Here is a 17,030-nt window from a genome sequence, read left to right on the forward strand (position 1 = left end):
GGGACACTAAGACAGCGAGAATAGCAATGAATATTTCTGAGGGAAAGTAAAGAAATGTAAAAAGTCTGGGGACAGACAGACACCCAGAGGACATGACATTTGAATGCCCTTTATAGAATGAGTAAATTCTCACTAACGACTTTCAGTGGAAAGGATTATCCAGTCATAAAGGAAAGCACAATGCAAACACACAGATTCAGAAAAGAGTTGGCAGTTTCAAAATATGGCAAGTTAGTTAAGATTAAAGAATAAATTATGTGAGGAACAGTGGTAAAAAAGTGGAAAACAGTGGTTAAAAAAAAAAGTGAAAAACCTTCTCTACCATAGGTAGAGAAGACTACACATACTAGATTGTGTACCAAGTTTGGACATGATTATCTCGGCAGTAAGTCATAAAAAGTAGTTCTAGCAATGTTGTGGAAAATGCCTTAAAAAACAAGAAGATTGGATATGTGAACACTTGCTTTTGTTTTGCTTTGCGTTTTTGTGTGTATGTTATTGGTTTTTTTTTTTTTTCTTGTTTTTTTTTTTTTTTTTGAGACTGTTATTGTTGTTGTTGTTTTTGTTTTGCTGTGTTTTGTTGACACAGGGGCTCACTCTGTCACCCAGGCTGGAGTGCAGTGGAATAACCATAGCTCACTGCAGCCTCCACCTCCTGGGTTCCAATTATTCTGTCATCTTAGCCTTTCAAGTAGCTGGAACCACAAGTGCATGCCACCACGCCCTGTTATTTTTTTCTTATTTATTTATTTTTGTAGAGATGGGAGTCTCACTATGTTGCTCATGCTGGTCTTGAACTCCTGACCTCAGGCAATCCTCCTGCCTCAGCATGCCAAACTGTTGGGATTACAGACATGAGCCACTGCACCCAGCCCGGACTAAAATATTAGAAGAATATTTTAATGATCTAAGTTAAGGATCATAGGGCCAAAAACTAAGGAAAAAAAAACATTTAAATGGTAGATTTTAGAAACTTTTTTTAAACAGAAAGGGGTGCAACTGTATGAAGGAAATATATAGGGAAACACAGACAGAAAATTGAGTTCCTGAGTTCATAGTAATATCTTCAGTTTTAAGAATGAACACAGAGAAAGGATAGACAGTCTTCAACAGGGTAATAAGATGAACTCAGTTTGAGATACCTTGCATTTTATATAGACCTATGGGGAGCCTAAGTGTAGATATAAGTGATCTTTCTTTAGGAGGACAAATGTATTTTCTATCAAACTATTTCTTGACAGGTCCAAACCACCTCAGCTTAATGAAAATTTTCAAGTATGACCATTGTCAGAGTTTTGTGGATATAAATTCATGATTTTAAGGTTCTATGGGGCAGAGAAGAGTGATGGTGGTAGAAGAAGGAAAAGAAAATCTGTCAGATGAGACTATCCTTGATACTTCTCAGGATGAGGTGAATAGTTCCTTTATGAACACAGATTTTGGCAAGTGGAATCTGAAGGAAAACTTCAAATATTCAGTAGTGGCACAGATTTCCAGGTAAAGATCTGGATCCATAACATAATTCATCTTAAAAATAAGTGGAAGAGGGGCATGTAAATCATTCCACAGTATGCAAAAGTTAAACCATCCCATTTTTACAAAATAATTTCAAATTGTGTAGATACATTAAAAGCCTCTCAGCATGATTTTAATTGGTGATGCAATATATAAAATAAGAGTTATTAAGGTAGTAAAGACAAAACCTTTAAGACTATCAGTTTAATTGAATAGTCAGCTAAATTTAGAGCACAATCTTTCAACCTAAGGATTATGAGATGATGAAATTACAACCAAGTTCTGCATCCAGTATTTCGTTAAGGAGTTAGTATGAGTCTCAGGGAAAGACATTTGGCGAGAGTTAGAAAATCTGGATTCCAGTCTTTCTTTTACAGAAAACTTTATGACCTTGAATAAGTCACCTAACCTATTTTATCCTCTGCATAATGAAAAGATTATACCAAGCCTACCTGACTTCACTTTTCTGATTGTCCTGATTAGACAGTGGTTACCGCCATGCTGCAGCCACTCTGGTATGAAAAGGGATGTGATATGACACAGATGTGATCGCTTTCAGTCAATACTTTTTTCAGGTCCTATGGTTGATTGAGGTACCAACCAGAAGCAGTGGACAGAGTAAAATAGATTTTAGTTCAGAAATGGAGGCAGATGATACATAAGTTATTGCTTGACTCACTTAGCCTGGATCTCCCTCAACTTCCTGCCTCTCCCTGAATGCAATGTAGTGGAACAGCTCTGTCACATATTCAAGCACTAAATGCAGAGCTGTTTCATACGAATTCATGCAGTTCTTGTTCTAGTCTATGTTTCTTTATTATTATTATTTTTTGGAAACAAAGTCTCACTCTGTCACTCAGGCTGGAGTGCAGTGGCATGAACTCAGCTCACTGCAACCTCCTCCTCCTGGGCTCAAACAATTCTCCTGCCTCAGCCTCCCGAGTAGCTGGGATTACAGGTGCACGCCACCATGCCCAGCTAATTTTTGTAACTTAGTAGAGACGGTATTTCACCATGTTGGCCAGGTTGGTTTTGAACTCCTGACCTCAGTTAATCCACCTCATCTTGGCCTCTCAAAGTGCCGGGATCTATGTTTCTCTACTTTCTCACCTCCCCATTTGTATCTAAAATCACTGTATTCTGGCTTGCCACCACTCTTAACTGTGGTTAGGTACCTGCTGATTCCTAGGTGCCAAATCCAGTGGTGGTTTTCAGTCCTCATCAGGCTAGCGCTCCCTCTGCTCTTCTTGGCACTGTCTGTCTATTCCCCGTAACTGAACTCCCTCCTCTTCTTCAGAGTTTGAACTTTCTGCCTCCTCCTTCCACAGAACTGAACCCCCTCCTCCTCTGGCTTTGGTGTTACTGCCCTCGGTTATCTCCTTCCACTGCTCTCTGGTCATCCTTTGTCTCCTTCCCAGGCTCTCACCAAGGACAATTCTCAAAGGTTCAATCTGCAGCCCGCTGCCCTGCACAGTGCACATATTCTCCCTGGATGCTCTCATTCATTTATTTTCTTAAAAAAAATTTTTTAAAAAAAGCTTTCTTGAGATATAATTCACATACCATACTATCCTCCCATTTAAAGTGTGCAATTCAGTAGTTTTTAGTATTTTCACAGATACCTGCAACTATTACCGCAGTCAATTTCAGATCATTTTCATCATATCAAAAAAGAAATTCCATACCCCTCAGCCCTCACCTCCTATTCCCCCAATCCTAAGCAACCACTAATCTTCTTTCTGTCTCTATCAATTTGACTATTTGGGGCATTTCATGTATGTGGAATCATACAATCTGTGATCTTATTTGTGGCCAGCTTCTGTCACTTAGCATTTTTTTTATTATTATTATTATACTTTAAGTTCTAGGGTACATGTGCATAACGTGCAGGTTTGTTACATATAATATTTTAAAGGGCATCCAGGTGGTAGCCCCGATTGGGATTCATTCCTTTTTCTATATTACATATACATTTTTATACAATAATATTACATTATTGTAATATGTACATATGAATATACCATCTTTTATTTATTAATTTATCAGTCAATGTACATTTGGATTCTTTCCACTATTTAGCTATTAAGAATATTGCTGTTATAAACACGTATGGACACGTTTTTGTGTGAACATGTTTTCATCTTTCTTGAATACATACTGAGCCATGGAATTACTGGGTCTCCTACATTTCTAAAGTTCTTGTCTCAATATCTATGTAAGTGTACTTCTGAGTCTGTATCTCTAGTTCAGACTTCTTCACACCTCAAGTTTCAGACAAATATAGCCACATACTTGCTGAAACTCCCACCTGGATATTCTATTGGCAGCTTCAAATGAAACATGCCCCAAACGGAGCCCACTTCCTCTCCAAAATTACTTTCACCTTCTGAATTCTTTATGTCTGTTCATGCCCCCCACACACCTACCTGTTTTTCTTGCCTCCTTCCTTCTTTCTCTCTACTCATATCCAGTCCGTACTACATCCTGCCAATTTATCTTCTATATTTTTATTGCCTATCCTCTCAATTCCTCACCTCATCTGCTGGTTTCCTTGGCTTTAGTTTTGTCATTCTCTAATCCAAAATTTATGGAGTCACAAGGGTGATCCTTCTAAAACTTAAGTCTGAACCTGCCAGTTCCCTGCTTAGACTCTTCAATAACTCAGCGCTACCCAGAGGATTAAGGCCAACCTCTGTAGCATGACCCCTCTTCCATTGCTTCTCTTGCCAGTCCCTGTTTGACACTTCAAGCTTCAACAACTTTGAAAATGTTGTCATTTCTGACATGCACTGTCCTGCTTTCACCTTATGTAAATTTATGAATACTGTTCCCTGTCTATAATGTGCCCTCTCCCCTTCACCCTCCACTGTCCACCCGTCCTCTGACTCTGTGTAAATGAGATTCATCTTTTTCCATCCATGGACCCTCTAGAAATCTCTCCCTTACCCCCTCCACTCTTCTCACGCCAAGCAGAGATAAGTGCCCTTCTTCTATGTTCACGTAATATCCAATAGCATTTTTATCAACACATTTACCACATCATTTTCCTTTCCACTGACTGAGTGATCTCTGATGGCATTGAAGGTATTATATCACAAGCATCTAACACAGTAGTTGGAATAATTTATTTGTTAAATTAATGATATGTATCCATATTTCTGATGACTACAAAAACACCGCCCACAGGTATGTCTCAATTTAGCCCTTTGGTCCACTTACATGAACCTGAATACCAAAATGTTTAGCTCTTCCTTTTAGCTAAGGGAGACGTCTCCTTAAACCACAGATCTTACTCACTCATTCAAAATGTTTTACTTTATCTAACATTTTAGTACATGCTTATCTTCCATTATCGTCAGTGTTAGGAAGAAGCACCAGTCTTATCATTGATACAGAGATTTTAGAACACGTTATATTCTGATTTCTAATGTAACAGAGATCCTTTTTTTTCTCACTCCAAAAACCACCATATGGATCCCTCTTTTACAACTCCTTTTTTCAGACTCACCACAATTGCCACCCAGTTAGCAGTTATCCTTCCTTCCTCTGAAGTGCAATAGAACTCAGGGTCTAACATGCGTATGTCTTTTCTTTTCTTTTTTGTGAGACAGTGTCTCGCTCCATCACCCCAGCTGGAGTGCAGTGGCACGTGATCTCAGCTCACTGCAACCTCCAGCTCCATGGTTCAAGCAATTCTATCTCGTGCCTCAGCCTCCCAAGTAGCTGGAATTACAGGCATACGCCACCTTACGTGGCTAATTTTTATATTTTTAATAGACACAGGGTTTCACCATGTTGGCCAGGCTGGTCTCGAACTGCTGACCTCAAGTGATCTGTCTGCCTCAGTCTCCCAAAGTCCTGGGATTACAGGCATGAGACACCACGCCCAGCACATATGTCTTATAATACCAAACCACACACAGTCAAAGTGGAAGTTCTTTGAATAATCTGACAGAATCATGGGAGCCCAAAATTGGCTCAGGGGCACCTTATGGCTATGGTTGTGGGGCATGGACACTGGGGACATCCACAACAGCTCCCTTAAGCAGTGCCAAGTCATGAAGCCATAATAGAAATCACGGTGGCCTAGTGTGAATGACAAAGGATGAGCAGAAGAAATGAAGCAAGATGAATCATTGGAACACAAGAAGTTGATATCCAAATGTGTAAGGAGGTGTGAATTAGAAGGGAGCATTACCAGGTTTGAATATCTTCCTCTATCCCCCCAAAAAACCCATGTTGTTGTTGTTGTTGTTGTTGTTGTTAAAATCAGGAGTGTATCCTCAAGGCTTAGCCGGGAATGTGAAAAATAGATGTCATGACGCATGCAATGCTGACATTTGAGTACATCTCCTGGAGCATTCCTTTAAAAAGAAATTTGAGAACAAGGCCAGGCTTGGTCAGCCACAGCCATAGAAGGAGAAAGAACAGAGTCGAATGTTTGTCAGTACTGAAAGCACAACAATGAAGCGCAGCTTTGGGGTGCTATGTATTTATTATTCTCTATTTTAATTAATGTGTGTGCCTTTTCTCCTCAATTAGACTTTAAGTTATCAGAAAATAATAGATATTACTTATATCTTCCATAATGTGTGGTGCCTAAAAGTGTTCTAAAGCAAATGCATTAAAGCATAGCTTTGGGGAAGTTTTCTCTTATAAAGAGTACAAAAGGCAAGTAGGAAAAATTCCAATATTTTCTATAGCAACACAAGAATCAGTAGCTATTTAGCCTCATAATTCATGAAAAAATGCAATTTGATAAAAGATCTCACTCACGTATCAGAAATAAAAATTGTTTCCTAAGTGAAATATATACAAATAATTTATTATGGGTTTGTACACAGGAGTTATTTTGTATACTCATCTACTCTTCTCAGTTTTCTCATCCACCATGCCATTTACTTAGTATCAACATAAAATTGTACTAATTCATTAAGAGCTATTTAAAAATATTTGTCCATATAAAGAGTAGCATGTAACTTGCTCATACTGGATGCCCTTCCCTCTAAGGTACCAAAGTTCATCTTTCAAGATCAATCTTTGTCAAGAAGCAAACTTTGCTGTAATGTTTCAGTTAAGCTGATCTCGTACTTGTTTCTTTTATCATGTTGGAGTAATTGATACACTGTAACACAGATTATATCAAATACAAAAATTATAACAAATGCTAGAGGTTATAGAATGAAATTACTAAAACTTTTTCAAATAAATAAGTGCTCAAATATATTAAACTGTATTTCAAACTGAAACTCATACCATCTCCTTTGTAAGGTTCCTCAATTTTCTCTGAGATTCCAACCCAACATAATTCAGCAGAAAAAAATAATGTCTGAGGGATTTCTAATATTAAAATGAAAAAAAAACAAACAAACAGTATGTATGATAACCTTAAGCAAACCTATGGAGCCCTAAAATATCCAGCTTATTTACACAGCCTGGAACTGTCTTTTTGTTAACTGTAATTTTATTTACTAGAATCAGATTCTGAATCACTGAAACATGGTTTAATGGTAAGTAGATTGAGCCAGGAAAAAAAGGAGGCCGAATTCTGGAACTGTCTATAAATCTGAACTACAGAACCAAAGCAGAAATATTCTATTTCACTTTTTACTAACACAACAGTTCTTTATCAAAGAAGAGCTCACTCTTGTGTACAAAATGATTCCCAGACTTGCAGATTTCATGAACTAGAGATCAATATAGATTAACTTTATTTTCTCAAGTGGGTTACTTGAAAAAAGCATAATTACCAATGTTAAATTTCATCATTTCATAAGGAGACATTTTAACACTGAAATGTAAAAAGGATATAATATCAGCATTAACCAAAAATGTAACATATTAATCTTTATTGAGAGACTGTATATTATTATTTCTCTTATTTTCCCTCAGACAACATTACAGGTGACCCATCTATACCATTTGTATAAATAATTGGCTACATACCTTGTACATTTAGATCCTAAGTCCAACCTCTAATAATTATTTTAGAAATTATTTTAAAATTATAAATAGCACAGAAAAAATAGAAGTTGTTCCGTTCTTTAGTTTCTATAAATCTAAGACAAGAGTATTAAGTCAATAATGTATTTTGAGATACCTTCAACACATATCAAATCATTTTTTTTGTTTCAGATTGAATTTCCAGCTACTGGGTGGGAGTATGTGAAACCTGATTCTGAAGAAAATGGAAGTAATCTTGAAGAGCCACCAAAGGAGTGTTTAAAACATATTGCCAGACTTTCACAGAAACAGACTCCCCTACTGTAAGTGACCTAGGTCTTGTAAGTGAATTTTGCCTGCTGTTTATGATTTCCTCAATCATCCTTGAAGCATGATATCTTCAAAGAGTGAGCCTTCCTTCCTACATAACTCATTTCATTTCCTAATATCATGCTTGTTGGATGGTTAATTAATGTTTAGGACGTAAATAAGTAATTTTGTGTGCTTTTAACGATTTGTTTCCTGTGGTCTTAAGGAAAAGTAAAAAGTTTGGAAATTATTCAGTTCAAAATAACAAAGCAGAGAGTGATCAGATGTATATCAGCACATAGCAGTGATAGACCATCTCTCAACCTTCCTTCCAGGAGGTAGAAAGTTGTTTTAGTCAACAGGGAAAAGCAACATTTAATTAAGGCAGATTTTAAAAAGAGCAGTAAAGAAATAAGTCTTGTTTTAATAGCACAAAATTAGTGACTAAGGAGTACTTTGTAAAATGATAATTCTTTGAATAGAACCAAAATCCCGGGAAGAACTATTAGGGAATTAGTGGCATTGGTACTCGTTACCTGGCAAAATGCATGTCATAGCTGATTATGCTCATTAATAACATGCCAAAGGCATCAAACTAAGAAAGTCTCTGTGTGTGTGTGTGTGTGTGTGTGTGTGCATGTGTGTGAGAGAGAGAGAGAGAAGATATATAACATGATAACAGACTTTACTCAAAGAGTGAAAATTAACGTAAAGGTTTTGAACAAGGGAATTACATGAACAGAAGAATCTTGAGTGATCCCTTTGACCACAAGTTGCAGAATAGATTGGAGTGGATGTGACAGTAGAAGCAAGCAGCACAGCAAGGAGGTGAATGTAACAGTTTAGGCACGAGATCATGATGGCTAGAACTAAGATGATAGCAGTGGATATTAATAGAGGTGGCTAGATTTGAGAGACATATTTTGGCAGTTGAGAAGACATAACTTGATGATTAATTAGAATTTTGGAGTAAGTCCATTAAGAAAGTAAAGAGTCAAGGTTAAGTCAATAGAGAGTCCAAAATTTTGAGTTGATCAACTTGGCAGATGGTAGAGTCATTTTCGGGAGGAGGAATCAGCTTGGGCTATCCCATACTAGGGCAATGAGTGTGATCAGTTTTCTTTTGAGTAATCTTGCTACTTTCCTACTCTCTAATTTCAATATTTATTACTGTTTTTCTCTTTCACTTCAAGCCAGGAACATCAAACCCTTTTTTAAACTTCAAATGTGCGGGTCCTACTCTCGTCTCAAGGCCTTTTTATTTGATATTCCCTCTGCCTGAAAAACTGTTTCCTAAGTTCTTCACATTACTAAATTATCTCATCCTTTAGGCTTTCACTTAAATGTCACCTCAAAAAGTCCTTCTTTGACCACTCTATGTGATGAAGCCCTGTTTCCCTCACTGTCTATCACATTGCCTTTTATGTTATCACACTTAACACTAGCTATTATCCTGCTCACTCATGTGTTTAGCTCTTCTTCCTCTCAATGATTTGCAAGAGCTGGAAAAAGCAAAGAACCCATCTTTCTTGTTTATCACTATATTTCTACTGCTCTACACTGATAACAATGTGTGTGAAATAAGTAGATTTTAAGGACTGAATTGACTTTGCATAGTTTCTGGTATAAAAAGTTGCCTTAAGAACTGAAGATGACAGAAGATTCTCATAGTCTTCATGACACATATGTTGACAACCCATTGTCATACGAGACTACTGTCATCTTAACTAGATGAAGCTTCTTTTTCTGTCTTACTTGAAAATGTAAAACTGTGTGTTCAACAAGTGTGCCAGAAATAAGAGGCTAGCATATTTATACTTAGGTTTTTAATATGAAAAAGATGCCTTGAAATTTTAAATATATTCAAACAAAAAAAAGTCAAAACCAACAAATAATAATCATGGTAACTGCCTTTAAATATCAGAGGTTTGTGTTTTTAAATTAACCCCAGTGAATTCTAATTGTTTTATATTTCAGTTTCTATTTAAGCTAATAACACTCATAAAACAAGCAACATTTTCCTCTGTTTCACCCACTCGAATACAATTATTAATGTTCAGCATGGTGCAGTTTTATTCTAGACTGTGAAAACAGATGGAGAACAGCCTTCAATGTGGTGAAACTTGTGTTAGAATCAGATTAACCTCAGTTTCCCATTGCCACATTTTATCATTTAGTTCATGACTTAATTATTCCTTCTTTAAAACTGACCAAAAGTAATCACAGTGAGGAAGTTCAGACTCAATGGAACTCATGAAAATATGCCTGTGATATTTGTAAAAAATAAAAATTGAAAAAAAAAAAATCTTGTTGATGTCAACCAAAAAATGCTTCCAAATCTAAAGACCCCAGAATGAAATATGTAACCGTATATGTTCTAAAATAGATTAGTGCTTCTACTTCTACTGTGAAGAATACCTAGTGCAAGACCAATCCCCCTGACTGACAGAACTATGACAGGAGAAAGATACAAAGCAACTGTTTTCATAAATTAAACAGAGAGGACTTGAGGTAAGCCTTGGGATTAAAGTGGCTTTCAGCCTGGAGTCACTTTCTATACCTGGGTCCTCCCACATGACTTGGGAAGGTAGAATATAAGAAGAGAATGCAGCTCCTGCTGAGGTATTTTTAAAAAGGCAGAATTTAGAGTTCAGTGATGCTGAGGCAGCTGGCATCTTCAGAGCATCATACCGCAGGACGAGAGCTGCAGAAATCTGTATTGGAGTCTTAAATATTTAGTTGAGTGCTAAACTACTCATGAGCAGGTGGAAACTTTCCAGGGCTTACAAGAGAACTACTTCAGGGAGATATAAAATAAATGTGATTTGAGAAGCCACACAATGCTGGAAGACATAGAAATTCTGACCAATAAGAATGGAGAAAGCTCACAGACCATCCCTTACATTTAATAAAGAAACCAAAAAGATGCATATTAGGATTAAGTCCATTCTAGCCCTAGATTAAAGACGGTAGTAGGCTCAACCTAACAAATAATAAAAACCAGTCTCAAAAAAATTAAGCTGATCTTCCAGTAATTGAACTGTCTACTAAAAAAAATGAGATTCAACACCTGAAAAATAGCAGAATGCTGACTCTGAATAATGTACTGTTCTAAATGTCTAGCATATGATCAATAATTGAGAAAACTATTGGAAAATGTCTAGTATACAATCAGTAACTAGGAAAATAATTGGAAAGAATCAGGAAAATATAAAAACAGCCTGGGGAGAGGAAGTGGTTAATAGAAACAGATCTGAAGAGTTTTAAATTAGCAAATAATGATTTCAATACAGCTATTATAAAGATATTTAATGATTTTTTAAACGATGTATATGAATGAAAAAATGAATCTTACTAAAAAAATGGAAATTTAAGAACTGAAAACACAATACCTAAAATATTTGTTTAAAAAAATCAGTAAATGGGCTTAATAGATTGCAAAATGCAAGAAAAAAAGAACAGTGAGCTTAAAGACAGGGCAATAGGAATTATCCCCCATGTTGAGGTACAAAAAGAAAATAAACCTTGAAAATAATGAGAGCACCTTATGACCTGAGGAACAATATTAAACAATATGTGTGCATTGGACACACCAAAAAGGAGAAAGATACTGAGGCAAAAAATAATTAAGGAGATGGCCAAATTTTACAAATTTGACTTTTTTGGAAAAATTAACCTACAAATATAAGAAGTAAAAGTCTTAGTGACCCCTAAGCAAATACATACTCTCTCTCTTCCTTTCTTCCTTTTTCTTTATTTCTTCCTTTTTCTCTTTTTCTTTCTTTCTTTCTTTCTTTCTTTTTCTTTTTTTCTTTCTTTCCCTTCTTTCCTTCTTTCTTTCTTTCTTTCTTTCTTTCTTTCTTTCTTTCTTTCTTTCTTTCTTTCTTTCTTTCTTTCTTTCTTTCCTTCTTTCTCTCTCTCTCTTTCTTTTCTTTCTCTCACACACACCCTAGATACATTATAGAGAAATTACTGAAATTTCTTTTTTCTTGATTTCCTTTCTCTTTCTTTTCTTTCTTTCTTTTTTACTTTCTTTCCTTCTTTCTCTCTCTCTTTCTTTTCTTTCTTTTTCTCTCTCTCACACACCCCCTAGATACATTATAGAGAAATAAGTGAAAAATAAGATAAATATAAAAATTTAGAAACATCAGAGAAAATAAACAAATTCCATATAGAGAAACAACTATAATATTAATATTATAATATTCTATATAAAACACTAAATACAGGCTTCTCATCAAAAACAAACAAACAAACAAAAGGCAGTAGAATACTATCTTTGTGTGTTAAAGATGAAAACAACTTTTTCAAATTAGAACTCTATACACAGTAAAATTGTATTTCTTAAAATTAAGGCCAAATGAAGATATTTTCAACCAAATGAAGCTGAGTTAGTTTATTATCAGTTCATCCGTACTATACAAAATAATAAAATAAGTCCTTCAAGCTGGAAGAAAATGATACTAGATGGAAACTCAAATCTATAAGAAGAAATGAAAAATACCCCAAAATAGGTAAATAAATAAAAATAGTTTCATTTACATATTTATTAATTTATTTTAAAAGCGATTAAAGAAAAATGAATCACAATGTACTCTGGGTTTATAATATATAAAAAATAAAATTTATAATAACTTCAATAAGAATGAAAATGGAAAATGGAAGTAAACTGTTCCAAGTTTTTTATATTATATGTAAGGATGCATAATGTTAATTCATGATTGGCTGTAATATGCTTAAACAAAGATATTTTAATATCTAGGAAAACCACACCCCTTAAATTTTAAGAGTATATTTAAAAGCCAAGGAGAAGATAAAGATGAAATATAACAGAAAAAAATCTAAAAGGAAATATAAAAAGAAAAAAGGGAACTAAGAAATGCTTTGGACAAAGAAAAAAAAAAACACCTCATAGAAACAAATAGCAATACAGTGAGCCATTGGTATGATTAGGTGACCATATCAACATGACATTAAATGTAAATGCACTAAGAACTCAAATTAAAAAGCAGAAGTTGTCAGCCCACATCAAAAAAGCAATATATAACTGTATTCTGTTTACAGGAACATGTTTTATATATAAGCAATTAGATTAAAAGTAAAAGAATGAGAATATTTACCAGGAAAATCATATCACCTTGCTAGATCTAGAAAAAAAGTGATAAAGTTCAATATCCATTCATGTTAAAACTAGAAATAAAGTGAAACTTTCTCAACCTTGAAAAGTGATCTATGAAAAGTTTATAGTTAGTATCACGTTAAATCATGTAAGAATGAATCCTTTCTCCTAAGGTTGGAAACAAAGCCACGATGTCTGCTTCAAACATTTATCTTTAATCTTGTATGGGAAATCCTAGCCAGCACACTATGTGAAAAAAAAAATTAAGGTAAAAATTGAAAAGAAAGAAATAAAACTGACTATTTGCACATAGCATGATTATGTAATGGTCATAACACTTAAGATAAATGTACAAGATCTGATTGTGTTCCAGTAAAAATATATATAAAATAAATTATGTTTTGGAATTGTATTTACTACATCAAAATTTTATTTACTAAAATTTTACTAATTTTTTACTAAAATTTAGTAAATTATTTAATAAAATTTTATTTACTGAAAAGTGTAAAATTTTGCTAAGGAAAATTAAGGAAAATCTAAATAAATGAAAAATATACTGCATTTATTGATTGAAAGATTCCTATGGTTAAGATGATAATTCTCTCTAAACTCATCTGTAAATAAAATATAATCCCAATGAAAATCTCAGCAGGTTTTTGTAGAAATTGAAAAGTTGACTTCAGTATTTATGTGGAATGCAAAAAACCTAGAATAGTCAAAGCAATCATGAAAAAAGAACGAAGTCTGACTTCATAACGTGTGTGGATTTAGGTACTATAAATTTACAGCAATTAAGCTAGTGTGATATAGCTTAAGGATAGGCAAATAGGTCAATGGAATAGAATTCGGTGTAGATAGAATAGAAAGCCAGAGACCCATTTGTAGGTTCATTGTATTTTTGACAATGCCACCCACGCCATAAATGAAAAAAATACTTTCAGCAAGTAAAATATTGCTTTCAGAATACTTGAGAAAAAAACCACAAGAATGAATGTTAAGATAGCCAATGTTAAACAAATAGAGAAAGTAATAACTATTTTAAAAATTCTGAATTGGGCATCATCAAAATGTAAAACTATTCATGAAAAGCCCCCGTTAAGGAAATCTATAGGCAAGCCACATTCTGAGAAAAATATGTGCAAACATTTATATGACAAACTTTTTGTATCTAGAGTATATAAAGATATCATGCAAATGAATCTAAACAAACAAGTAGGGAAAAGACATGAGAGGAGAGCTCCAACAAAAGATATAAGAAAATAGCATATGAAAAATTGCCTAGACCCCAAGTAAATATAAATTAGAAGCACAATGAGATACCACTATGCACCCATTAGAATGGATAACATTATAAAGACAGACAAAATCAAGAGTTGGCAAGAATATGGTACAAATGGAACTATCATACTATGCAAGCAATAATGTAAAATTTTACAATTACTTCGGAAAACAGTTTCACCATTTTTTGTAAAGATAAATACCTAACACATAACCACGTCCTTCCTCTCATAGATATTTCCTAGGAGAAATGAAAAATACATTCATATAAAAACTTATACACAAATGATCACAGCACTTTTATTCATAATACCCCCCAAAAGGAAGCAACCCAAATGTCCATCAAACAGGAGAGTAAATAAGTAAATAATAGCACAATTACACAAAGGAATAATATTCATTAATTAAAAGGAATTAACTATTGACAAACTCAACCAATATGGATGATTTCAAAAACATTATATAATGGAGTGAAAGAAGCCATAAATAAAAACATATTTACTCTATGATTCCATTTATATGAAGTTCTAAAAGGTTAATATTTATCGAGAGAGAAAGAAATGATACCAGTGCTTGCCTCCGATGACATGAAAACAACTGTTTTATATCTTGAAAGGAGTGTGGTTGTTATCTGGTATATGCATTTGTAATAATTTATTGAACTGAATCTGTGGCATGTCCTTGATTGTGAATTTGCTTTAACAAAAGGAGCTTAAAAAAAGAAAGAAAGCATTGTTCAGTATTGGGGAAAAAAATTTAATCTGAGCAAATATGTTTTAGTAATTTTACTATGAATATTTTTTCTTCTGTGGCTTTTTCCGAGGAAAAGGTGGTAGCAAAATATAAGAAAAGGAAACTAAACGCACCTTCAAAATCACCTATAATCCAATCTTTTCTTTTTACAGATGAGGAAAACTTTAACATGAATTATAGAGAAACAGAGACTTTTAAAAGATTTTTTTATGTTTCATTAGCTTTCTTGGGAGTTTCAGCAGATTCAAGCTCAGTGTCAGTTTGGAGGAGAGAGTGCTCAAATGCCATTGTGTGAAGCTGTCCTCCAATTGAACTGTGGTTCTGAATACTTCTACTGGAGTGTGAGCAAAACATGATAAATTGTCAGCAAGTCAAGGCCCTAGTCCTAGATTTAGATCTTTTATTTCAGACTACTCTCCAGGGGGAAATACTTGAGCATCTAAGAAACTAGCATCACTGACATTTTCACGCCAAACTTCCCATGAACTCTGAACATTTAAAGACATAATCCAGGGATGAATTGAGATCTTTGTTTTTGAAGTTAACAACAGCAAAGATTTCTGAACTCTGATAAAACTTGCTTTGAGATGAAGAAATATCATTACTAAAATATGCCATTTTTTTCATAGGCCCACTTGGATCTCAGTTAATTTGTAAAAAATAAAAAATAAAAAAAATAAGAAAGTGAATGGTTGATTACCTTTGTTCTAAATAGGATGTGTCACAGGATTCAGATAAACTTGGTTTTCCCTAGGGGAGAGAGATTTTGCCAACCAAAATGACATATTAAAAAAAAAAAAAAAAACACGAATAAGAGTGAACAAAAATAAATGTGAGTTATCTGAATTGATTTTTTCTTTTTCAAAATAATAATACAAAAGATTAAAGTTAGTGGAAAATAAACTGATGAAATAACCTATGAAGCTATCCCAGGAAGGTAAAAGACGTTTTTAAAAGTAAGCTAAAATAAAATTCAAAGAAGTAAAGTAAGGTTTGGTACTGCATATTTATAGCAACATTTGTTAGTGCAGCAAACTCCACTAAATTACTATTTCCAATCTGGTTTTTCAGACTCTCTGAAGAAAAGAAAAGATATTTGTGGTTTTATCGCTTCTACTGCAATAATGAAAACTGCTCCCTTCCTCTAGTCCTGGGTAGTGCCCCTGGATGGGATGAAAGGACTGTTTCAGAAATGCATACCATTTTGAGAAGATGGACATTTTCTCAACCTTTAGAGGCTCTTGGGCTTTTGACTTCCAGGTAAGAATTGCATAACAAGCATGATATTACTGACTGAGAAGAACTTGCTTGAAGAGAAATATAGAACCGTATAATTAATTCAATAGCTATTCTGTTTGTTCTCAATTTTGATAGTTATGGATATTAATTTTAGATAAATGTAAGCTATGAATATAAATTTTAAACAAATCTAAGTTATAATCATGTCTTCTGCCCTCAGCTTGTGGTATAATAAATGGTAGAAGTTTCTAAATGAGGAGTCTAGTTCTTACAGAAATAATTTAATTAAACAGGGAAAAATAAAAATCCCTACTTCTCTCAGACTAAAAGCATCTTTAAAAATTAGGATCACTTTTTGTACTATTAAAATATGCAAAGTTTAGCAAAATGACCTGTGTAAAGTAGGTGTACAATTAATATGATAATGACGATGATAGGAATAAAAGAAAAAAAAAATATTCCTTGCATGTCTTTGAGATCTTCACTCAGAATCAAATGCATGGAGCACCAGGAAAGGGCTAATGATGTCTTCTTGTTAAAGAGAAACTTGTAGGAATAATTGTGGTAGCTGGCTCTGGTCCAGAAGAAACAAGTCTTCCTTGGCTTCCCTTTTATATTCAAAGCCAAGAAAAGATATTTTAAGTCTGTCCTGATAGCATCAGCTCACTGATGCCATGAAGAAAGTCTGCAATCTCTTGAGGCAGGCAAAAAATTGTGAAACCCAGCTCTATTCTGAATCTATTCTCAAGAACCCGAGAGGAGGAGAAAGGTGGGAAAGGGAGTTAGTTACATGAAGAACTTCCTTCATGTGACCTAAATTGACTTTGAAAGATTTATTTACTAATTTGTGTCCTTCAGAAAACTTCTGGGGTGG

At 34.3% G+C, this 17,030-nt stretch overlaps 1 protein-coding gene across 1 annotated transcript in view; it reads left to right on the forward strand.

Annotated features, from left to right (window-relative positions):
• Window positions 1-17,030, forward strand: part of PIK3C2G (phosphatidylinositol-4-phosphate 3-kinase catalytic subunit type 2 gamma) — a 383,353-nt gene that overhangs the window by 100,300 nt on the left and 266,023 nt on the right. Inside the window, 2 exon segments of the mRNA XM_007967793.3 lie at window positions 7,651-7,781; window positions 15,989-16,177. Of these exon segments, the coding sequence (XP_007965984.3) occupies window positions 7,651-7,781; window positions 15,989-16,177 (320 nt within the window).

Source organism: Chlorocebus sabaeus, chromosome 11 (assembly GCF_047675955.1).
Source record: "Chlorocebus sabaeus isolate Y175 chromosome 11, mChlSab1.0.hap1, whole genome shotgun sequence".
Classification (NCBI taxonomy): domain Eukaryota; kingdom Metazoa; phylum Chordata; class Mammalia; order Primates; family Cercopithecidae; genus Chlorocebus; species Chlorocebus sabaeus.